This window comes from Macaca fascicularis, chromosome 15 (assembly GCF_037993035.2).
Source record: "Macaca fascicularis isolate 582-1 chromosome 15, T2T-MFA8v1.1".
In the NCBI taxonomy this organism is placed as follows: domain Eukaryota; kingdom Metazoa; phylum Chordata; class Mammalia; order Primates; family Cercopithecidae; genus Macaca; species Macaca fascicularis.
In genome coordinates this window covers 116,220,594-116,244,944 of record NC_088389.1, presented here as the reverse complement: position 1 = coordinate 116,244,944, position 24,351 = coordinate 116,220,594, and the positions used below count along the sequence as shown (strand labels likewise).

The 24,351-nt window shown below is 35.8% G+C and overlaps 1 protein-coding gene across 1 annotated transcript in view; it reads left to right on the top strand.

Annotated features, from left to right (window-relative positions):
- The window catches only part of AGTPBP1 (ATP/GTP binding carboxypeptidase 1), a 198,792-nt gene that overhangs the window by 107,957 nt on the left and 66,484 nt on the right, over positions 1–24,351 (top strand). Inside the window, 3 exon segments of the mRNA XM_045373027.2 lie at positions 10,395–10,478; positions 12,368–12,454; positions 12,539–12,687. Of these exon segments, the coding sequence (XP_045228962.2) occupies positions 10,395–10,478; positions 12,368–12,454; positions 12,539–12,687 (320 nt within the window).

Genomic DNA, 24,351 nt, shown 5'->3' with positions numbered 1-24,351 from the left:
AGGGCATCTACCATGTTACAGTTGGCACCATCCAGAGGCAGCTGGCCTCATGGAGTGCTACAGTGGCCTTCAAAAGGCCCATGCAAAGCTCTAACTCAGGAAATCCTCTGCATGGTTGGGTTGCCATCTTGCAGCATGCAGTACATACACTAAATTAGAAATGTTTGCATAGTTCCGTAGAAAGAATACACAAGCCTGGGAACCAGGAGGTGGGAACAGAAGTGGCCCTATTTAGTGTAGCATCCAGTATCCACCCAGGGACTTTTTGTTTTCTGTCCCTCCACCTCTGGGCTCTGCAGGGTTAGAAGTCCTTGCTCCCAAAGTGGGCTCAGTCTTACCACAGGGTACAATGTAACAAGATTTGGTTGCCAGTGGGGTACTCTGGACTCCTTGTGTCTAAGACCAGCAGGTGAGGGGAAAAACATACCATCTTGACACAAATGATTGACCCAGATCAGCTAATGGAGATAGGGTTGTGTTTACACAGTGGCGATGGGTTGACTATGTGTGGAACACAGGCAATCCAGTGATTAGCCTGTTGCCTACTCCCTTCCTCAATTTTAACTGTGAATGGACACATTACAGCCACCTTGGAATGAGAATGATTCCCAGGGGGCCACACTGCTTAGGAATGAGAGTTTGGATTGCTTAATCAGATAAGTTATCAAGACCTGCAGAGGTGATAGCTGAGGGTGAGAGGGATTTAAAGAAACCCTGGGGCCTGGGTGTGGTGGCTGACCCCTCTAATCCCAGCACTTTGGGAGGCCAAGGTGGGTGGATCACTTGAGGTCAGGAGTTTGAGACCAGTCTGGCCAATATGGTGAAACCCTGTCTCTACTAAAAACACATAAATTAGCCGGGTGTGGTGGCACACACCTGTAGTCCAAACTATTCAGGAGGCTGAGGGAGGAGCATTGCTTGAACCCAAGAGGCAGAGGCTGCAGTGAGCTGTGATCGTGCCACTGTACTCCAGCCTGGGTGACAGAGCAAGACTCTGTCTCAATAAATAAAATAAATAAGTAAGTAAGTAAGTAAGTAAGTAAGTAAATCGATTGTGAGGGATAGAGATGAGGGGTTGTAACCCTGAGAACAATTACAGTGATTGAGGATGAACTCTGTCTCACTGGTTCTCTTCCAAGTTTCCCCTTAGGAGAGGCCCACAGGAGCATATCTCATTGTGCCTTGGCATCTGCTTTTTGAAGAATCTGAAGGACACACCTGGAGTGGGTCAGAGTCAGGCAGCAACTTGGTATTTCTTCTTTTCAGCATCATCTCTTAGGCTCTTTATCTCTCCAAAGTCGAAGATGTCATTTTGACTACAGAAGGCACTTCCTAAATTTTAAGTGCTCTTTAAGGCCTGAAAGCAAATTTTGTTATTAAATTGCCTCAAACTGAAAGTATTTTCTCTTACTAGCCTGTAATATTTGAGGTAAGGTTAGAAGGAAGAAGGATTTTAGAAAAGAGGCACAATTTTGTATAAGCCTCTGATTCTCAGCCTTAATTTTAACTACCAACAAACCCTCTTATTTCCTCTCCTGGACTTTATATTGTGAAAGCTTTCGTCGGTCAAGACACTTATTTAGATATTTTACCTGTTTATGTTAGCAAGGGACATATATCCCTGCCAAGCAGTGCTTCTGAGCAACATTCGATAACCAGTGCTAAACTCTGTTTACTTGATTGTATATATCAATATGTAAAGAAACTTAATGTTTTAATTAAGTGTAGATGTATTGCAGGTAAATGCATGATGGCTTTGACTAGCTGTCATATCTCTGTGAATGTATGCAGATTGAGGACTACCACCCTCAGCTCTGGTGACCTCTGTCCTCTTTGAGCCGCTATTTCTGATACTGGGTTTTGTCCTTGCCTGGCTTGCTTGACCTTTCAGGTAATATTGTTCTCTCCATGGTTCCCAGCTTCACTTCCTCTCTCTCCCTGAGCGAGCCTATCCTGATGATGGAGGAATTTATACATGTTGGGAGTTACTGTGACTCTTCTCCAACCTTCTGTGTCTTAATATTTATGATTAGTTTTCTCACCTTGTTTCTGAAACATGGACCTCAGAATTGTCCTGCAAATGTACAGATTAGAGTCCAGCTAGGCCATCTGTAGGACTTTTTCCTGAAGTAACTGACATTCGTACTGCCTGTGTACAGTGTAATATACTACTGAGTCCAAAACAAAGCTTTAAGATACATTTTTGATAGTGTGAGGTAAGTAGATGATAAGAAATCAAAAGGTGGATGACAGTTGGTACAGGTGCTTTAGACATAGATATGTTGGTGTGCAAGTTAAAGTGCAAAGGAGATGGAACTCAAGGAAACAAACACAAAAAACCTGGAAATTTAAAACTCTGTTGTTGGCCGGGCGCGGTGGCTCACGCTTGTAATCCCAGCACTTTGGGAGGCCGAGGCAGGTGGATCACGAGGTCAGGAGATTGAGACCATCCTGGCTAACACAGTAAAACCCTGTCTCTACTAAAAATACAGAAAATTAGCCGGGTGTGGTGGCATGTGCCTGTAGTCCCAGCTACTTGGGCACCTATAGTTCCAGCTACTCACTTGAACGCGGGAGGCAGAGGTTGCAGTGAGCCGAGATCGCGCCACTGCACTCCAGCTTGGGCAACAGAGCAAGACTCCGTCTCAAAACAAACAAACAAACAAACAAAAAACACCAAACAAAATCAACTCCGTTGTTACCTGTATTTGCTCCTAGAAAATTTGCAATGAGAAAAGCAGGACTGGCTCCAAAACGCCTTTGAGAATCAAGTGATCCACGTCTCTCCAGAAGTTTCAAAGATTTCTTTCCCTATGGAGATGTTTTCCCCTTGATTTTCATGACCTTGATGGAGATGTGTTCTGATTTGTTGCTGCAGAAATAAGTCATAAATTCTCAAGCAATCTAAAACCTTTGTCTGCTAGTCTCATCATCATATAATTGTTTGGCGGTGACTCTTACCAAGTTTGACTGCTTTGTATACCCTGTGTTTCAAAGAACACCTTTCATCATATTTGTCCCTCCATTTTCATGCCATATTTGCCAGCATTTCTGTGGGTATTAAGATAGTTGACATGCAGCAGGAGTATAACCACATTTCACTATGAAGTTGTAGTCCTGAGAATGATTGCATTATTGGGGCTGAAGATTTCATATTTCAACAAAGCAATGTGATTCTATTTATGTGACTTAGATGTATAGGACTTCCCCAATAATGTTAATCACCTTAGCCATGACTACTACAAAAAGTAAAGTGTTTTTATTTAAAAATGATTACAGATTGTATAATAGACAATATTACTTTGGTATTTGAAAGTTATTGCCTTTCCCCTCCTAATTTTACATATTCTTTGCAAATACAGTCAACCCTTGAACAGTGCAGTGGTTGGGGCAGCAGCCGCTGTGCAGTCGAAAATTCAAGTATAACTTTTGATTCCCTCAAAACTTTACTACTAATAGCTTACTATTGGCCGGAAGCATTACCAGTAATGTAAACAGTGCACACTTACTTTGTATGTTGTATGTATTATATACTGTGTTCTTACAATAAAGTAAGTTAAAGAAAATGTTATTAAGAAAATCATAAGGAACAGAAAATATGTTTACTAATCATTAAGTGGAGATGGATCACCACAGAGGTCTTCATCCTTGTCCTCTTCCTGTTAAGTAACTGGCTGAGGAGCAGGAAGATGAGGATGGGTAGGTCTTACTGTTTCAGCAGGGGCAAAGGGGAAGGAAAATCCAGAAATAAGTGGACCTGTGCAGTTCAAACCAGCATTGTTCAGGGGTCAACTGAGTTTTTCAAGTGTTTATTTGGGAGTTATGGTGAGCAGTGCAGTGTGGATCTTAATAGGTGCATATTCCAAAGCCTTCACTCTCCCTTTTCACCTTTTTACCCATTATTTTTGAATAATGGGTAGGAAACTCTTCGAAATTATTTGTTCCTCCAAGTAACACTAATGTGAGACTGGAAGAACATATGTGTATAGTGGAAATGCTTGGATAATTGGGTTAGACTTGATGAGAGGGGTGAGACCATATGCGTGGTGAGACATCTTGTCAGGGCAGGGCAGGATGCTCTCTGAAAAGCAAGTTTTAGACTTAACTCCCCCACTCTGTGTGTGTGTGTGTGTGTGTGTGTGTATGTGTGTGCGCGCAAATAACTTTATCTCTCTAGATACCAATTTTCTCAACTTTTTAAAAGCAAAGATTAGATCAGTGTTTGTCAGATTTGGATTGATGCTCATTAGGAACCAATATTAACGCAACAGTGTGTCACATGTAGTACAGCTACGTATTGTTTCATAATTCTTTTGATTCACCTCTCTGTTTCTCTTTTGTAGGCTTGTGATCTTTAAAATGTGTTTCTTGTTGGTCATAGTAAAAAAAGTTTGGTGGTCATTCGCCTAGGTTAGGGTTGGCATACTGTGGTCCGTGTGCCAAATCCATCCCAAATCTAACAGATCTGCCTGGTTATGTGCAGCCCATGAGCTAAAAGTGGTTTTCACATGTTTAAATGGTTAAAACAATTGAGAGGAAAATAAAGCTTTGTGGCACATGAAAATGATATGAAATTCATATTTGTGTCCACAAATAACATTTTGTTGGAATGCAGCCATGCCTTGTTTTTTAATGCATTATCTATGACTGTTTTTGTGCTACCATTGCAGAGTTGAATGGCTGTGACAGAGACCATGTGGCCTGAAAAGCCTATCCGGCTCTTTGTAGGAGAAGTTTGCTGACCCCTGTAGCCATTCTGAAGGCTTTATGGTTCTATATTTGTGATAAAATGTCAAATATAGTTTAGGTCAAAGGTATTTCCAAAGTACTCAGAAATGCTTATTTTAAAAAATACGTTGAGGATGGTAATTCTTGTTTGCTTATTTGTCTAGTCTTCTGCATCTTATTTTTGAGCAAATGATGACATTTTGTGAATTATTTGCCAACTTATCACAGTCCCTTCCTGAATGCATTGTAAATGAATGATGTCAAAATTAATGAAGAATTACTGTTTTATCACTTTCAGAAAAAGGAAGCATTAGACTCCTTTAAATTATTTCAGTGAAAATATCCTGATTGTTATTTTGAATTTCTACTGTACAGTTTTCTTATGTGCAATCACTGTTTTAAAGAAAGTTCAGTATAAAATGAATAAAACTTGGTTAAAAATCTCTTTACCTCCAAATGGAAGAGAAACAGTCCATTATAAGTAAGATTCATATCTCAATGTACGTAGCACACTGACATTTAAAAAATTGTATTGTGAACACATACTGATGATTACTTAAGCCTATATTTTTGGTTTAAGTTGGATTTAAAATTAAATTCATCTCTTATTTTAAAGTATGCTTAGCATTTTTTCCTGCTTTTATAGTCCGTAACATTAGAGAGTAAGAAGAAATCACTTTTTGTCCCATCCTGCAGAGATAACCATTATTAACATTTTGATTTATTTTCTTTCCATTGTTTTTTCATATATCATTGAGACAGGGTCTTGCTCTGTCGCCCAGGCTGGAGTGCAGTAGCACGATCTTGGCTCACTGCAACCTTTGCCTCCCAGTTCAAGTGATTCTCTTGCCTCAGCCTCCTGAGTAGCTGGGATTACAGGCGCGTGCCATCACGTCCAGCTAATTTTATGTATTTTTAGTAGAGATGGGGTTTCACCGTGTTAGTCAGGATGGTCTCGATCTCCCACCCTTGTGATCCACCCACTTCGGCCTCCCATAGTGCTGGGATTACAGGTGTGAGCCACCGTGCCCGGCAAAAAAAAACAAAAACAAAAAAAACCAAAACTGTATTTAAAAAAAAAGTTTTATTATAAATTTATTATAATTTTATATAATATGTATTGCCTGTTTTAAAAAACATTCAAGGTATTAAAAATTTACGCTTATGAAAATAAAATGAAAAATAAGGGAAAGGAAACAGTGACAAGCACAAAAGCATGATTAACTTCGCTCCAAATGAGAGAAATGTAAATTAAGATGTACTGAGATATCATTTTCCACGTATCAAATTGGCTAAAATCTAATTGAACATCACATTCTATCGATGAGGTTATGGAAAAACAGCCTCTCTCGTACGTTAAGGGTGGAAATGTCAGTTGAGAATACCACTGGTAGAGGACGATCTGACAGATTCTATCAAGATTAACATGCATGTTTCCGTTGACATGTCAGTCCCACATCTGGGAATTTGTGAGATCTGTTTATCTCAAATCTCACATGTCTGTGTGCACACATAGTTTGTGTATGTGTGAAGTGGCATCCAAAGTTTTTCATTGCAGAATTGGTTTGAGATTGGATACAACTCAAGTGCCTATCTGTCAGGGACTAGTTAAATAAATTATGGTGTAACCTTTTTATGAATAATGTGCACTGGTTGAACAAAAAGCTGCCTGTACCCTGATAGAGCTGTAAGGTGTATTATGAAATGAAATAAACAAGGTGCTTGTTTTATGACACTTTAGATTTTGTATCAGAGAGAGGGAAAAGCAATCTACATTTATGTTTTCATCAAGTAAAATCTGGAAGAAAAGTAGTTCCCTGATTATGTGGATGGAAGATACGGGTTGTGTTAATAAGTGAGACTTGTCATTTTATGCTTTTATGTCATACTTGATTTTGTGTAATGCCAGCATATTACCTTTTCAGAAATTTTAAATTAAAAAGTAGATAAAGAATTGTGGCAAAGGCAAAATAAGGAAAACAAAACCGTAGATTTCTTATATGAAGTTCAGAATGGCTTGGAAAACACAGGTACTTCTGGAATTGAGGCAGTACTGGAAGAAGTATTGATAGGAGCAAAAACAGCAGATAGCTTTTATTAAAGGCATTTTGTGGGCCAGACACACAATTCAGTAACAAACATTTTATATGCAGTGTATATATGCATATAAAGTGTGCCATTTAATACTATAACAGCTCTATGAGGAAGGTGCTCTTATTTCTCTTATTTTACAGAAGAGTAGGTTGAAGCTCAAGGTTGTTGAGTTATGCTGCTGGTAAATGGCAGAGCCAAGAGCCAAACCCTGGTCTATATCATGAGCCTATCCTGTTGATCATATATATGTACTGATCACATATATATGTTATACTCTCTGTAAAGAAGATGCTCTTGAATCTTCTTTCTAGCAGATACAGATAATAATATGGAACCTCAGAGCATACTGTTATGTGATGAACATTTCCCATAATGTTCTTACAATAAACATAGCAATGAGATTTACTAAATTATTTCTTGTAGTGTTGCTCTGTGGTTGAAAACCTAACAACGTACAATTTTGCTGGTGGCCACGTATCACATATTTTTTTCAGTATGGACTGAATAGGCTGTATATTTTCCAGACAGTCCTGCATAAATTATTCCTTTCCGTGCCAAGTCTTCGGTAAGTGTTGAATGGCAGTAAGTTTGAGGTGACAGTCCCTGAGAGTACCTAGAATGTTTGTTGTTTTGACTGGAAAGCCATGTATTTCAATAGGAGGCTGGGGTAAAGGAAGAAAGAGTTCATTCTTTTATAAAAGTTGATCTGCTTAACAGAAATACATGTCTGAAAAGCTGTTTCCCCTCCTTTTTTTTTTTTTTTTTTTTTTTTTGAGATGGAGTCTCTGTCTTCCAGGCTGGAGCGCAGTGGCACAGTCTCAGCTCGCTGCAACCTCTGCATTCCAGGTTCAAGCAATTCTCCTGCCTCAGCCTCCTGAGTAGCTGGGATTAGAGGTGCCCACCACCACACACAGCCAATTTTTGTATTTTCAGTAGAGATGGGGTTTCACCACATTGGCCAGGCTGGTCTCAAACTCCTGACCTCGTGATCCTCCTGCCTTGGCCTCCCAGAGTGCTGAGATTACAGGCGTGAGCCACCATGCCCCGCCTTTCCTCTTTATTAAAGAGGGCTTAGGGCAGGGCAAAGATTTCTCTCAAGTATTTTAGATCTAGTCTAATATAAATGGGCAATTATATCCCCCAAAATACAGTGTTAGAGGTTTACAAACAGGTATCTAGGCTATTTTCAACTTGCACATGATTTGGCCTAACTTGCAGAGGGGCTTTTTTTTTTTTTTTTTTTACCCATTGCCAGCCTTTAAAATTTGGGAGATTTCCACATCTCCCAAACAAGTCCAAGTTTCTGGTGTTTCTTGAAGGTTGTCAACAACCTTCACCTCTGTTTCCTGCCTAGCAGCAGTCAGCTTGTTTTTAGACCGAGGCTGTGGTCCTTGGTTTTCCACAGTTCCTGCCCGTCAGCCTCATTCATTTCTCATACCTACTGGCCCCTGTAGGACCCAAGCTCTTTGACCCTGTTTTGCGTTATGGAACATCACTGTGCAACTGAGCTGTTAAAACTAGCCTTCTGATAATATTTTGCTAAAAAATCAAAAACCAAACCTTTGTGAATTTTTTACATATTTGTGGCATATGTCAACCTTATTTATTAATTAAATAAATTATTCTGACAAATAGATATATTTAGTCATTCACCCATTCTTGACCACTTAAATTTTCATGTGGTATATTTGAGTATGTGAAAGTGCCATATTGTTCACTGTTGACCGTCTGGTTAATGTAAATTCTGAATTTATTTATGTGTTACTGTAATTGAGAGCTTTTAAAAAAGCTTGTTTCTTTATAATTGGCATTTTAAAGTTATGACATTAAACTTACATCAAGAATGTGCAGCTTGATTTTTTGATACTACATCTTTTTTTCCTGATAGACTACTGTGTCGGTAATGAGTTATTTTTTATAGAATAAAATTAAAAGTAAATTATTCTTAACTGTTTAGTAGATTAAGATTAGTTTTAGCACTTTACCTTTTTTTTTGTTTGTTTGTTTTTGTTTTTTAAGACGCAGTCTTGCTCTGTCACCAGGCTGGAATGCAGTGGCTCCATCTCGGCTCACTGCAACCTCCACCTCCCGGGTTCAAATGATTTTCCTGCCTCAGCCTCCTGAGTAGCTGGGACTACAGGCATGTGCCACCACGCCCAGCTAATTTTTGTATTTTTAGTAGAGACGGGATTTCATCACGTTGGCCGGGATGGTCTCGATCTTTTGTCCTCGTGATCCGCCCGTCTCGGCCTCCCAAAGTGCTGGGATTACAGGCGTGAGCCACCATGCCCAGCTGCGTTGTACTTATTTTTTTAATATCCCTTTTTTTTATATGTTTAACTATCATACCTTCTGATATTTTCCTGGTAATTTTTAATTTTTCAATTAGCGTAGGTTCTTGGCTTATTTTAAATTTAAGGTTATACTGTAATATTGTTACATATATTTCTAAATTATATGAGAGTTAATATCCTTTAATCATGGAAAAGTATCTTTGTGCAGGAGACTAGTTTCAGATTTGCCTGAAGTTTAAGACTGTCAGTGTTTAATGGATTCTTGAGATTTTGTTATAAACTATTTTGGTACACTTTCTCACCCTGCTCTCAATAAATCTATAAGCCACAGTTCTAATCTGCATTACTTATCTTCAGTTGAAGCGAACAAACTCGAAATTTAAATCAGTGCATATAATCACCTTCCTCTTTAAGAATAAGTTTTACATGAGAAGTAGCCATGTATTAACACTAGCGGGACTTTGTGGCCAGTCTACCCGGAGTTCCAGACAGTCTGGCTTTAGGAACCAAATCTGTTCTGTTTTGGCTATATTTTGGTGTCACCTGTTTTGTCACAGTTTGGTGATCATTGTCTTCGTTTGCTTAAATATTGATGGGGTAAAGATTGTGGGTTCTATGGGTGACACTGTCTATTAGGACGGTGGCAGGGATTATAGGAATTTTCTAGTTAGTGAATGTTTATTTTGTTGGCGTCATTCAGGGAGAGATCCAGTCTAGAGAATTTTGCGTGCTCAGGGAATCATCATCTGCTCCCTCAAACAGATGTTTCCCTTCCCTCTACCTTTCCTTTCCCACCACAAAAGAGAGGAGAGATTCTACAGAACATGCAGGCTGACTGCCAATTGCATTTTAGCTAAATTCCAGACAGGTGGGTTTTAAAAAAATTATTCTTATATAATCTCTGGCTTTTCAGATCTTTATACCTTCTAGTAATGCTGCTATTATGTATACAAAATTATTTGCCCAAGGGTTAGATACTGAAACCACACCATTTCTATGAGGAAAGGCATAAATAGACGTTCAAGGTTTTTTTTTTTTTTTTTTTAATGATTGGACTTGTGGCTGTATTCTATGTGGTTATTTTCTAGAACTCAGATTCTGATACTGATTTTTGTCTTGTTATGTATTGCTAATTTTTTTGTATGCAAAATATGTAGATAGAGGAATTTATCATTTTAAGAATTTTTATCATACACTTTTTTCATTCAAAATTTATTTTGGAGAAAGTTGTACATTAGTGTATAATAATACATTTTGGTTAAACCTTTATGATTTCAGGACAAAAATTGCTCAAGATATTGAAAGGCTAATACATCAGAGTGATATCATAGATCGTGTGGTATATGACTTAGATAACCCAAAGTAAGTCTTGATTTTAATAAACTTTTATTCGTTTTAAGTTTTTCTATAAAATTTTAGTATTATTTCTAAAAGGTAAAAAAATATTCTGTGAAAAATGTTGGTAGTTTTTAAAATAATAAAAAAATAGTTAATTTATAACTAGTTGCGACTTAATTAGGTTTTCATCCTTTGGGATGTAATGGTAATGGTAAGTCATGTTTACCTACTTAACTCTATCACGAGATTTTGTTTGTTTTTAGGTAGATTTTTAATGGGCTTAAGGTAATGGTTACACAGTGATGTTGTATTTTTAAAGAACTGAAATTACTTTCACTAGGAGAGTGGATATTTTACATGAAATGCTGGCTTGTCCTGCAATACTGAGCCTTCGTTTCATTGGGATAACAAGTTACCATCCCTTTAGAAGGAGCATCTGCTTGATCCTTCTCCACAGTCCTCCCCATACCCTGTTGTCTCTCGCTGCTTATAATTGGCTCATTTAGGTTGCCTGCTCAATCTTTGGAATGCATTTTTTTTTTTTTTGTGATCCTTGATGTGTTAGTCATTTACTATTTAAGATTGTCACTGATATCATCACATTTTAGGATTTAAATATAAGTAAATAAATGAAAATTACAAATACTGAGTTTGACTCTTATTTAGTCAGCTGCCTTCTCGTATGAGAAATTCAATTAGCCCTCAGTGGCTTTCTTCTCTCCCTCAACATACTAATATTTTTGGAAAATTTCACATCTTGCCAATCGTATTTGGAGGAAAAAAGCACTTTTTCTTTTTGAGATGGAGTCTCATTCACTCTGTCGCCCAGGCTGGAGTGCTGTGGTGCAGACTCAGCTCACTGCAATCTCTGCCTCTTAGGCTTAAGTGATCCTCCTGCTTCAGCGTCCCGAGTAGCTGGGACTACAGACAAGTGCTACCACACCTGGCTAATATTTTTGTATTTTTAGTAGAGACGGAGTTTTGCCATGTTGGCCAGGATGGTCTCGAACTCCTGACCTCAGGTGATCTGACCGCCTTGGCCTCCCAAAGTGCCAGGATTACAAGCATGAACCACCGTGCCTGGCTAAAACACTTTTTTTTTTTTTTTAAAGTTTTGTTAGATAAAAGTATAAGCTGTAGCAAAGCTAATGACTACATTTGAAATAATACTGTTATAGAAGAGAAGAAACATATACCTTATTTATTTAATTATTTCGACATTGAGAATTCTTTGTCAGATAAGACAGGCAGAGTGGTAGAAGCAGAAACTCAGGAACCCTGAGTGTGGCATACCTGTGCTATTGGACAGAATTATTGAGCATCTTAGAGTCCTAGTCTTCTCTTATTAGAGTGTAGGCTCCAGAAGAGCAAGAGTTTGCGTTCAGTCAGGGAACCAAGCGGACACGTGTCTCAAACAGGATCTGGCACCTAGTAGATACATGGTAAATGCTTGTTTAATAATCAGTATGTAAAATGAGGATTAATACGTGTGCTTCTTCATGCTAATGAAATAACGTAATAGGTAATTTAGCTCTTCGATTTGAAAATAATATTTTTACCTGAGAACCGTATGGTTTATGAGAATTATGGCTGCTCAGTACAGGTCACAGCGGTTTTAAAAATGTTCTTTTTTGTATAAAAATAAGTATTTTAGAAATGGCATGCATTCAGTGAGGCAAAAGTTCTTACTATATCAGTATACACATAAGAACAAGTCTCTAATGATAAGTTTGTCCATAAATGTTATCCACATTTAATGTATTGATTGTGCTTGTTTTGTGCTTCAGCTGAAAAATAATGAGGAAGGTGATATGGCAGTAGTGATGTATTTTTAATTATAATTTCATTTAATTTTTGCTCATCTATTTAAATGCAATGTATTTTAATATATTTACTTTAAAAATTTTATTTAGTTACACCATTCCAGAAGAGGGAGATATTTTGAAATTTAACTCCAAATTTGAATCTGGGAATCTGCGCAAAGTAATTCAAATTAGAAAGTAAGTCACTTAAGATTTTCTCATTTTGTATGTGCACAGATATTTTCCTAATTTTCATCAGATTTCTTTGTCTTCTATTTTCAGAAATGAATATGATCTTATTCTGAACTCAGATATAAACAGCAATCATTATCATCAGTGGTTTTACTTTGAAGTCAGTGGAATGCGGCCAGGTGTTGCTTACAGGTTTAACATCATTAACTGTGAAAAGTCCAACAGTCAGTTTAATTATGGTAAGACAATTTTCCTTCCCAATTGAGATGGCATGCAGGCATCTTAACTGTGGAAAAGGGAAGTTTTTTTAACAAAATTATCAACTTTTAAAAAATGTTTCAGTGTCTTGTTTTCTCTAGTTCCCAAAATTCAGATATTATGCAACATTTGAAATAGGTCAAGCTTTTGTTGGTGAAAAAGAGTTACTCTTGTATAGCCAAGTCCTTTAAAGTGTAATGATTGATTTCATCCAAATTGAATGGAACTAAAGGTTTATTATGTATACTCCGACGGTGACATCTGATTGTGTAATTTTTCTTCTTTAGCCTGTTAATATGGTATATTATGTTGATTGATTTTTGAATGTTGAATGAGCCTTTTTTATTTGGAATAAACCCAACTTGGGATAAACAAATCCCAAGTGGGATTTATTTATTCCAAAAAAAAAAAATATGGAATAAACCCTACTTGGTCATTGTGTATAAATTGCTAATATTTTGTTAATATTTTTTTCATTTCTACTAATGAGGGATATTGGTCTATAGTTGTCTTTCTTTCTTTTTTTTTTTTTTTTTTTGTTTGTTTGGTTTGGTACTGTATCTGCTTTTGGTATCATGGTATTACCTCATGAAATGAGTTGGGAAGTGTTCCCTCCTCTTATTTGCTGGAAGCACTTGTGTAGCATTGGTGTTAATTCTTAAACTTTGGTGGAATTCTGCAATGAAACCATCTGAATCTGGAGAGTTCCTTTCTTGATAGTCTTTTAAACTAGAAATGTAACTTTTTTTTTTTTTTGGAGATGGAGTCTTGTTCTATCACCCACACTGGAGTGCAGTGGTGTGTCTGTGGCCAACTGCAACCTCCACCTCTCAGGTTCACGTGATTCTCCTGCCTCAGACCCCCAAGTGGCTGGTACTATAAGTGCGTGCTACCACGCAGCTAATTTTTGTATTTTTAGTAGAGATGGGGTTTCACCATGTTGGCCAGGCTGGTCTCGAACTCCTGACCTCAAGTGATCTGCCTGCCTTGGCCTCCCAAAGTGCTGGGATTACAGGTGTGACCTAGCACGCCCAGCTAGAAATGTAATTTCTTGAATAGTTTTAGGGGTATTCAAATTATCACTTTTATCTTGAGTGAGTTGTGGTAGTTTGTGCTTTTTAGGAATTGGTGCTTTTTAGGAATGGAACAATGTGCAGGGTTGTTTGTAGTGTTCTCTTACTATCCTTTTGATTTCTGCAGGGTCTGTAGTGATAGCCCCTAATTAATTCCTGCTAATGATAATTTCTTCTCTTTTTTTCTTTGTCAGTCTAACTCTAGAGGTTTATCAGTTTTATTGACTGTTTCGAAGAACTAGTGTTTCATTTCATTGGTTTTCCCTACTGTTTGTCTCATGAGACCGTTTTAAAAAAACTCTGAGTTGTACCCACAAATATCTTTAAAATATTGCCTCATTCAAGGTTTTTGTGTTTAGTACTTTAATATATACAAAACTAAGGATTATTTGTAAGACACCTGGTAGTCAAACATTATGCCTGTGGAAAATAACGTACTTGTATGAACTTAATATCAGCATTTTAAAATTGAAACATCAAGTTTCAAGTATTAATGTTGTAATGACAATCTTTTTGTGTAAAAGAAAAGATTTTTTTTTTTTCTGGCATACAAGAAAACTTACACTGGGGCTTGAGAAGAAACATGTATGACAAGTTACAAAATCTCCAAGGTCTCAACCATTTGTTGGAAAGATTGAAAAGCTTTTAATGACTGAGACATGAAATATTTTATCATCCATTTCATTTAAATCCTCTAAGTTGTTAAAAGCACGAATATGATCATGCTCTTTAAGGGGACATTTCTGAAAATTAAAGCTTTCAACAGTTGAAGAGGTTGTTCCCAATTGTCATTATTTATGTGGAAAATAGGATATTGTATACTCTAGAATTACTTCACATGTATGAAAAAAGCTTTAATCAGATTCATTTATTTAATGAAATAATTGTAGGAAGACTTGGTAGCATAATACCTGGTTTAGTTATAAACACTTTTCTAAGATTTTTAAATGGTTTAAGTAATTAATGTTTAAATGTTTATTCTTTTAAATATGTATATTTTTACTAAAAGTTCAGCGAGTATATGGATTTATGTGAATAATGATAGGAATATTCTTGATGCAGTCTATTTCACATTCTTTTGTGATTTTAAACTACTAACTATGGAATGTGATATTTCTCAGGAATATTTGTTAACCTTAAACTTTCAATTAACTTTAAAAATTACCTTAATTGAAACCCATTCAAAGTATTATCAAAATAAGTAAAGAAACCTAGTGATTTCTCTATTTAACTTGTAATGATGCTATATAATATTTTTAGAGGAGAAAAGAACAATTAATTAAATTAATTTTGTTGGTATGTTGGGTGCTCCTTATGAGTTAAATATAAAGGCATATTTATTCCTGACATAATAGTCAATATAATTTTCAGAAGTGCTACAACTAGATTGCATTTTTACTAACTATATTCACTTAAAAATAGAACTCTTAGCACTTTAAACTTTATTAAAAAAATAATATTTTAAATTAAAAATACACGTTTTGGAGCAATGCTTCTCTGTTTCTTAAAAAAACCTATACCTTTATGTGATAGATAAAATAATTCCTCTAGTGTCATTTGAAATTTTAAAATGAATAAAATTCTGTAATTAAAACTAATTCAAAGCAGTGGGACAGATGGCTGCTTTATTTTTAAATTTCCTCTCCTTCTTCCCCCTTCTCCTTTGGATATTCTTGTATGTATATCACACTTTCCAAACTCACTATGTAGTGAATTTGGAAAACAGAATGGTGTTAAGAAAAAAATAAAACCATTGACAATGCATCATCCAGAGATAATCACTTTAACATTTGTTGCTTCTTACCAGCCTTTTTTATAATGCAATGTATGATTTCTGCTTACATATAGTTATGCATTTATTTTTAAAAAAGAAGTCTCATAACCCATGTAATTTCATATTCTGTATTTTAATCAAAATTTATGTTATCAGCATTTTTTTTCTGGTTATTAAATATTCCTGTGAAACATTGTTTTAGGAGACATCCAATAGAAGTATTGTAATTTATCCAAACCTTTCTTTGTAAGACAGTTGTTTCTGATTACTTTCTATTTTAAATATTGCTGAGATAAACATTATTATACATAGATATTTGTGTTTATAATTCAGAGAAGTATCTGTATGCCAGGTACACATGCATGTTTTTCTGATGATAAAACAGTAGATATTAATATGGGAAAGTAAGCAAATTAAAACCAGTTTAACGGAAAATCTTTGGAAAAGGAGCATCCGAAAGAACCATTGTTTAACATTTCGTTATCTGTTCTTAAACTTATTCACATTCACATATATAATTTTAAAATTACATTTTACTCTTTTACAGATTTGGGATTATAGTATGAAAGCTCGTGTGTAACACTACATTTTTTTAAACTATACAATAATTTGTGAAAAAAATTTCCTCATGCCCATTAAATATTATTTGGCAGCATCGTTAGTAATGTCTGTGTAATGTTCTATTGAGTAAGGTACAATAAATGACTTGAATGATAACAGATTGAAGATTTAAATCTTTCTCCACATTTCAAAATTATAAGCTGTCTTGCAGTAGATACCCTTAATTATTTGTTTTCATATATGTGTCTGATTATTGTCATGAATTCCTAGAAGTTGCATTTCTCAAAGAGAATGAACATATGTTGCTGAAGACTAGGGAAAATGGGTACTACAGTGCTGGTGAAGTATTAAATTAGTTCAGCCTTTTTGAAGTGCATTTGATAGTATGTTTTCAGTGTTTATATTTAACAGCATCCATCCAGATTTATTTTGGTATTTTCTGTGAATTGGGATTTAACTTAATCCTATTCTTAGTGGTTAAGTAGCTACAACTAAATTCATTCTTTCTCCAAAGAGTTTTAAAGTGTCGTCAATGAATTTATTGAATTGTTAGACATTTCACATTTACAACTGCATACCTGGTCCACTAATGAAAGGTACAAAATATCATTCAGAAGCCATTAAACATTGTTACTTTGTTTTGGCTGTTACAATGGTCAGGTTAGTAAAAACAGATTAGAACCTGATTGATAAAATGTCACCATAACTTGCTTATAATTCCTCACTTTTTGAATGTGAATTCAATTATTTTGACCTCTTACACATGTGTCTCCATTGGTTTGAAACACCACAGTTCTCATAATCTGTGGTCCTACATACTAGTTATGTTTGGGGGTTTCTTGTTGCTCTAGTACCACTGTGTTTCTAATTTATTTTGACTTTAAAATATAGTCTAACATCCTGTAGTTCTTTTCAAAAACAATTTACAGACTTTTCTACCTATTTTTTCTGAATAGTTGATTCTGAAGAATATGATTCACAATAATTTTATCAAATACCAAAAATTTCCATTGGATTAAATTTGTAGAATAGTTTGGGAGAGACAGAATTTTTTATATCCAGTCTTACTACTAAGGCACATGATGTTTTGTTTTGTTGATTCAAGTTTTTTTATGCCTTCACCTATGTTTTTTAGTTTTCTTTTTGTAAGTTTTATATTTCTGTTTACCTTTGTTTCTGTCATGAAGAGTTTTGTGAAAGAGTACTCCTATTTTCAAACATTACTTCTATTAAGAAAGCTATTGATTTTTATATATTTACTTGAAAATCAACCTTCTTGCTGAACTTTTTATTAGTTCTTATAGTTTCTGAGTTGGTACTTTGGATTTTCTTGATAAATACCTAGAATTCTGTGATTCATAGCTATATTGTGTATCTTTCACTGTTTTTGAATAGAATTTTGACAATATTTAAAATAAAAGGGATACAGTGGGCATCCTTGTATTTTATTTTAACTTTAATGGGCATGTTGCTAGTATTTACATTAAGCGTATTCTTGTTTTGAGATACATATTTTTCTGTTGCTCAAAATAGAAATGAAGAGTTTCTATTTTTTTAAAAATCAGATTTAAAAAATTTTTTGCATTTATCAATAAATGTAATGTGACCATATTAGTCTATAACCTTTGAATGTGTTGTATTGTGTTAATAATATTCCTCTTATTAAGCCATCCTTGGATTTTAGAAATAAGTCAGCTTGGCTGTGTGAATTGATCTTTTATGATGCAGCTATTTTTGTTTGTTAAAATTGTGTTTTAAGGTTTTACATTATAAGCTAGACAAGTCAGTTTCCTTTTTGGAAACTATCTTTGTCTAGTTTTGGAAGGAGGCTGATCTGACTTTGAACACTTAAATGTAAAGGCCTTTATTTCTCCACCCTATGTTCTGGAGCAGTTGAAATAACATATGTTTTAATGAAATTTGCAAAAAATATGCCTCTAAAACTCTAATTTTGTACCCTTTAATTGGGTGAAAGGGGGTGCTTTTGAACTTTTTCAGAGTTTTCTATAACTTAGTCTAGACTAGTTTTTTATTTTTTGTTGAGGGAGTCTTGATAATTTGTATTATATATTTTTATGTAAGTGACATTTAGATTTTAAAAATTCAGTAGCAGAAATTTGTGTGCTATCTGCAATATGTATATTTGCTTATTTTCTGGCTTAGTTTTTTCCAAGTTTTTGATACTTAAAATTTAAATTTGTTGTTTTACAATTTTAAAAAGCTGGTGTATTCATTATTTCTATTGGAATTTTTTTTTTTTTTTTTTTTTTGGAGATGGAGTCTCGATCTGTCGCCCAGGCTGGAGTGCAGTGGTGTGATCTTGCTGCAAGCTCTGCCTCCCGGGTGCAAGGAATTATCCTGCCTCGGCCTCCCGAGTAGCTGGGACTACAGGCGCACATTGCCATGCCCAGCTAATTTTTTGTGTTTTAGTAGAGATGGGGTTTCACCATGTTGCCCAGGCTCTTCTCAAACTCCTGAACTCAGGCAATCCACCCGCCTCAGCCTCCCAAAGTGCTAGGATTACAGGCGTGAGTCACCATGCCCGGCCTGGAATTTTTTATACTTATTAATTTATCCCTTTACCTCTCTGCAGGTTGATTTTTTTCTTTTTCTAACTTCTGGTAGGTTTACCTAAATTTATTTTTGTCAGTTGATCAAAGTAAGTTTCAAATTTTCTCTTGATTACAACTTCTGTATTCCCCTCCCAAATTTTAATAATAAGATCTCCTTGTTATTTTTTGTATTACTTGTATGCAATGTTGGTTTAGATTAGAATTATTTAGGCATGAGTTTATATTTTAATTGGTTGTATTATTTTTGTGAAGACTTTTTTCATTCTTTCAAATTTTAATCCATTTTGTTCACTGGCATGGAATTTATGATTTGCAGTAATTTTTTGTGGCTTAATATCTGGTCAGTTTTTGTGTTCATGGGCACTTAGAAAATAATATTCATTCTTTGTAGGCAACATAATGTAACATGTATTATTTAGTGAGGAGAAAAAAAATGTTTTTCTTTTTACTACTCACACCACTTCCAACACTTTTGTGCCCAATGTGTGGGGATTTTCTCCACACATTCCAGTTCTCCTACTCTCCACACACCAACTGGTGTCCTTCCTACAATTCAGTTATGATACAAACTACCTGGAGTTAGTGCAGACCTCAAGGATTAAGGACTCAGTCTCCCACAACTGCCCCTCACTTCAGATGCCAATCAAAAGTAGTGGGTCCCCAGGTTACCATACTTCTCTCTGACTTAGTTACAAATAGGGGTTCCCATAACCCTCCTCACTTTGATAATTTGCTATGGCAGCTCACAGGACTCAGGGAAACACTGAATTACGATTCCCCGTTTATTATAAAGGATATGATTTAAGGATTCAGATGAACCGCCTGATGAACGGGTAGGTCCAGAAGAGTCCTGGGTACAGGAGCTTTCTTCGCCATGGAGTTGGAGTGCACCACCCTTCTGGCCTGTGGATGCATTCACCACTCAGAAGCTCTCTGAATCCCGTGCTTTGGAGATTTTTATGGAGGCTTCATCATGTTGATATGATTAACTCAGTTTCTAGCTCCTTTCCTTTCCCTTGAGGATGGAGTTTGGCTGAAAGTTCCAAGCTTCTTATCATGGCTTGTTCTTTTTGATGACCAGTCCCCATCAAGGAGTACACCAAGAGCTGCCTCATTAGAATAGAGGTTGTTTCTATCACCCAGGAAGTTCTAAGAGATTTAGATGCTCTCTGTCAGGGAGTGGGGTCAAAGACCAAATATTAGAACAAAAGATGTTCCTGGCACCTGCATTGCTTAGGAACTGACAAGGGTTTTAGGAGCTCTGTGCCAGGAACTGGGGGGTAGAGACCAGTATGTATAGAGAGATTTCTTATTATTTCATATTTGGCTGGGCACGGTGGCTTATGCCTGTAATCCCAGCACTTTGGGAGGCTGAGGTGGGTGGATCACAAAGTCAGGAGTTCGAGATCAGCCTGACCAACATGGTGAAACCCCATCTCTACTAAAAATACAAAATATTAGCCGGGCTTGGTGGCGCGTACCTTGTAATCCCAGCTACTCAGGAGGCTGAGGCAGGGGAATTGCTTGAACCCGGGAGGTGGAGGTTCCAGTGAGCTGAGATTGTGCCATTGCACTCCAGCCTGGGTGACATAGTGAGACTCTGTCCCCGAAAAATATATTATTTCATATTTTTTATTATATATCTATTCAACTTTCTATATGCTTATTTTTTGTCTTTTCTATCTGCCTAAGACTTAAAAATACTTAACAGTCTCAGTTATGTTGTGTTTCTGTCAAGCCTTCATTTAAAAAATATTTTTTTCTATTTTAATGTGGGGTTACTTGGCACATAGAATTTTGTAAGTTTTCCATGTTCCTTTTGCATATCCCTTTAATAGTAGAAAATTATCACATTTATCTCATTCAGCATTTTTTGCCTTGAATTTTGTTTTTATATTGGTTTGAATTTGCTTGATGTATATTTGCCTTTTTTTCCATAAATAAGAGGTTGAATTTTGTTGTTTGACCATTTGTCTTTTAATAGACAAGTTTGACCTATTTAAAATTCTTATGGTTGAGGTGTGGGTGTTTATGCTTTCTGTTTTTGTGCTTCTTTATTGTTTATTTTTTATTTAGTGTGACACTTATTTTAGCTGTGGAATCCAAAATGTAAAATGCAAAAAAAAAAAAAAAAAAAAAAAAATTTAAAAAGCCCCTAAACCTCAAGATACAGATCACGAGGCATATTCTGCATTGGATTTTTCAGTCTTGCTCCATCTGCCTTAAGTTTAATAGAGATTCCTTCCAGATTCTGAGAAGTTGTCTATTGTGAGTTTTCTTTTTATTTCCATGTATTCATAAGTATTTAGGAAGATAGTAGAAGCTATGGAGCTGTTTAGGTAGATGTAATATTTTATTAAACTTATCTTTAGATTTGTTAGGTCAGTACAACATAAAGCAAATCTTGGTTTGTCTTAACATTAACAGAATTAAAAGAAAGGGACCAAAATATTTTGGTAAACTGTAATTTAACATTGTAAGCAATTATAACTAGCAATAATTCATTGTAAGGGTGGGGGCTGTGACCAAAGAAAGTATGTGCAGTGGAAACGTCTTCATCTGGAAGTATTTGTTTAATTGTCATACGTGATTGAAATGAGGAAGTAGTATCAATTAGGAGAGTAGCTTATTGTCTGTAAAAAATTTTTTTTTTATTGGGGCGTTCTGATTGGGGGACTATTTGAGTGTTGGATTCTAGAAAATGTGCCCAATAGAGGTCTTGTTCTTTGGCAGTGTCTCCAGAAAGGAACAGGCTGGCAGTTGCTTCTCTTTCAAGTTGCCCTTTTCTTTGAGCTTTTGAAAAGTGATTCTATTGAATACTTAGTGTTTCTCGTAAGTGAATGATCCTAAAGTTAAGCAGTTTAAAAATATTTATGTTTTGTACTGTATTTTTAATTGTAAAGAGAATACCGCCTTTGAAATACTGAATTTGAGAATGTATGTCAATAAATAGTAGTGCTATCTGTTTCAATCCATCACCCCCGTCTTACCCCCCATTACTTGGAAGGGATTTGCTGAAATTACCACTAGATGGCAGTCTTGCATTTTAGTACCAAGCTTCTCTTTCACTTTCTCTCCATCTTTGTTTTTCTCAGATATTTGAGGATTTTCAACTGCCTTCTTAAATAAATTGAACATGTTTGGAACCAGGCAATAAAGTAGAATTTTGAAGTCTAGCCTGTAACATTCTCAACCCTTTGCCCGTGTTAGTTAATTCAAGACTTCTCTGCCTCCCTAGAATGGATTAGTCCCCCTGACAAATGTTCCTCATACATTTTTACCTTTTGGGGTGCTCTTTACAGTTTAATATTATTTAGCTGTGTGACTTTCCTACATTTCCTTTTTCTCTTTGTAATTAGTATTTTACATTGAGGTACTTTGAGACTATCTAAATATCTTGTTCCTTCTCAAGATTTTAATTTATTCATATCAGTATAGACTTGGTTTCCTATTTGACTGGAGTTATAATTTGCTGCTATCATTATTTATTTTGATATTCAAATTGTCCATGGTTTGGCCAGTGGGATACCATTCATGCTGGTGTGTGTGCCCTTTTGAGATATCCCTATCTTTCCTTATGGGTGCCCTTGCTTTTTGGCACAACAAGATGCTTAAGGCCTATCTTGCTTTTCCCTGCCCCTGAATGAAATCTGCCATTTCTCCCAAGAGTGCCGTTTTGCTTTAGTAGTGAATGGTGTTTAAAACCTAAGATCTGGCTGGGCGCAGTGGCTCACGCCTGTAATCCCAGCACTTTGGGAGGCCAAGGTGGGCGAATCACCAGGTCAGGAGTTCAAGACTAGCCTGGTCACATGGTGAAACCCCATCTCTACTAAAAATACAAAAATTAGCTGGACATGGTGGCGGGCGCCTGTAATCCCAGCTACTAGGGAGGCTGAGGCAGGAGAATCGCTTGAACCCAGTAGGTAAAGGTTGCAGTGAGCCGAGATCGCGCCACTGCACTCCAGCCTGGGCAACAAGAGTGAAACTCTGTCTCAGAAAAAAAAAAAAAAAGAAATTCTCTTGAAAACCAAGATCTGTACACGTGGTATACACATTGCTATTGGGTTATTACCAAACTATCTCAATGAACAATTAGAGAGTATATTTAGTACCTACATAATATTTAAACAGAAATTCACATTTGTAGTGGTTTCCATATTTGAATGTACATGTTTATATTTGTGTGTATATAATCACACAAACACACATACACGCCATGAGGTTATACTTATACCTTAACTTTCAAGCAAATAACACAGGCTTTATTCTTGTTTTCTTTCCATATTTACAACTTTCTTCTCCAAGATAGATAATTTTGGGCCCCATTATCCATGTAACTTATGAGATCAATTGCAGTTTACGTAACAGTCTCCGTATTGTCTATTTGGACAGATGCCTTCCTCCACCTTATTGAGGGTCTGATATCCCAAATCAGTCTTGTTTCCATCCTCCTGCATGGGTTCCCTCCCTATTTGTTTTTTCATTTTGTTTGTAATTTCTAGTCTTAGTACACTGTGATCAGAGAGTTTGTAATATTTCTATTTTGTGAAATTTGCTGTTGTTTTCCTTGTGATGTAATACAGTATCAGTTTTTATGAATGTATTGTGCTATTGAGAAGATATATTCTTTATATCTTATATCTTAATATATCATCATCAAATTCCAAGCAAAGAACTTATCTTTGCTTAAAATTTGCTGATAATATGTTGTCATATATATTATCAATTTTTATGAATGTATCGTGCTATTGAGAAGAAGATATAAAGAATATATCTTCACATAAGAAGATATATTTTTCGTCTGTATCAGGATGAGACATTTGACATTTAGATGTAAAAATTGCCATATTGATTATGTTATTGGGTTTTCTATGTTTTGTTTTCTTGTTCAATTGATCCGTCTTTTTCTGAGAGTGGTGCTTTGAAGACTATTATCAATAGTATGTCACTGTCAATTTCTCTTTGTATCTCCTGTAGTTTCTGCTTTATGTAGGAGGTTGATCTTATCGGATGCATTGATATTAAGTATTATATTTTCATTATGAATTGTGACTTTGTCATTATAAAGTTCCTCCTTTTTCTCATTAAATATTTTTTGTTCTAAAATCTACTTTAAGGATTTCAACCCCGATTTTATTGTTCCATCTGCCCTCTATATCTTCGCTCATTTTACTATTTATAAACAATTTAAAGTTTGTTATATTCTGACTTCTAGTAATGCTGAAGGCCTGGGCCATGTGTGGTTTTGTTTGTGCTACTAATTGAGTTTATTTATTTCTTCTTTGGTTGGGATGAAAAACCAAATTCTGAGACTGGAGGATAATGGCAGCCACCTGAATCTGAATCTGAAATTGCAGCTGTAATGCTAGATATGTTAGAAGCATGTATTTTTTTCTACATAGAGTCACTGAGTGCAGATAACATGCAGCTTACGATAAGTGCCTTCAGGTTGATTAGAGCTCCACTTTAAACTTTCCTTGTTCTCCTCATCTGTTAAATGAGGGTGTTAACATCAACTCCAACATTTTACAAATCTGTGATTTATAGTACATTAATGATTAGGACCTAAAACACCTCATCTTTCTTTGTATTTGCACATAATATTGACCATGTCCTCAATAAAAATTTGGCCTTTACTTGGATATTATTAGGGGCTAGTGCCAT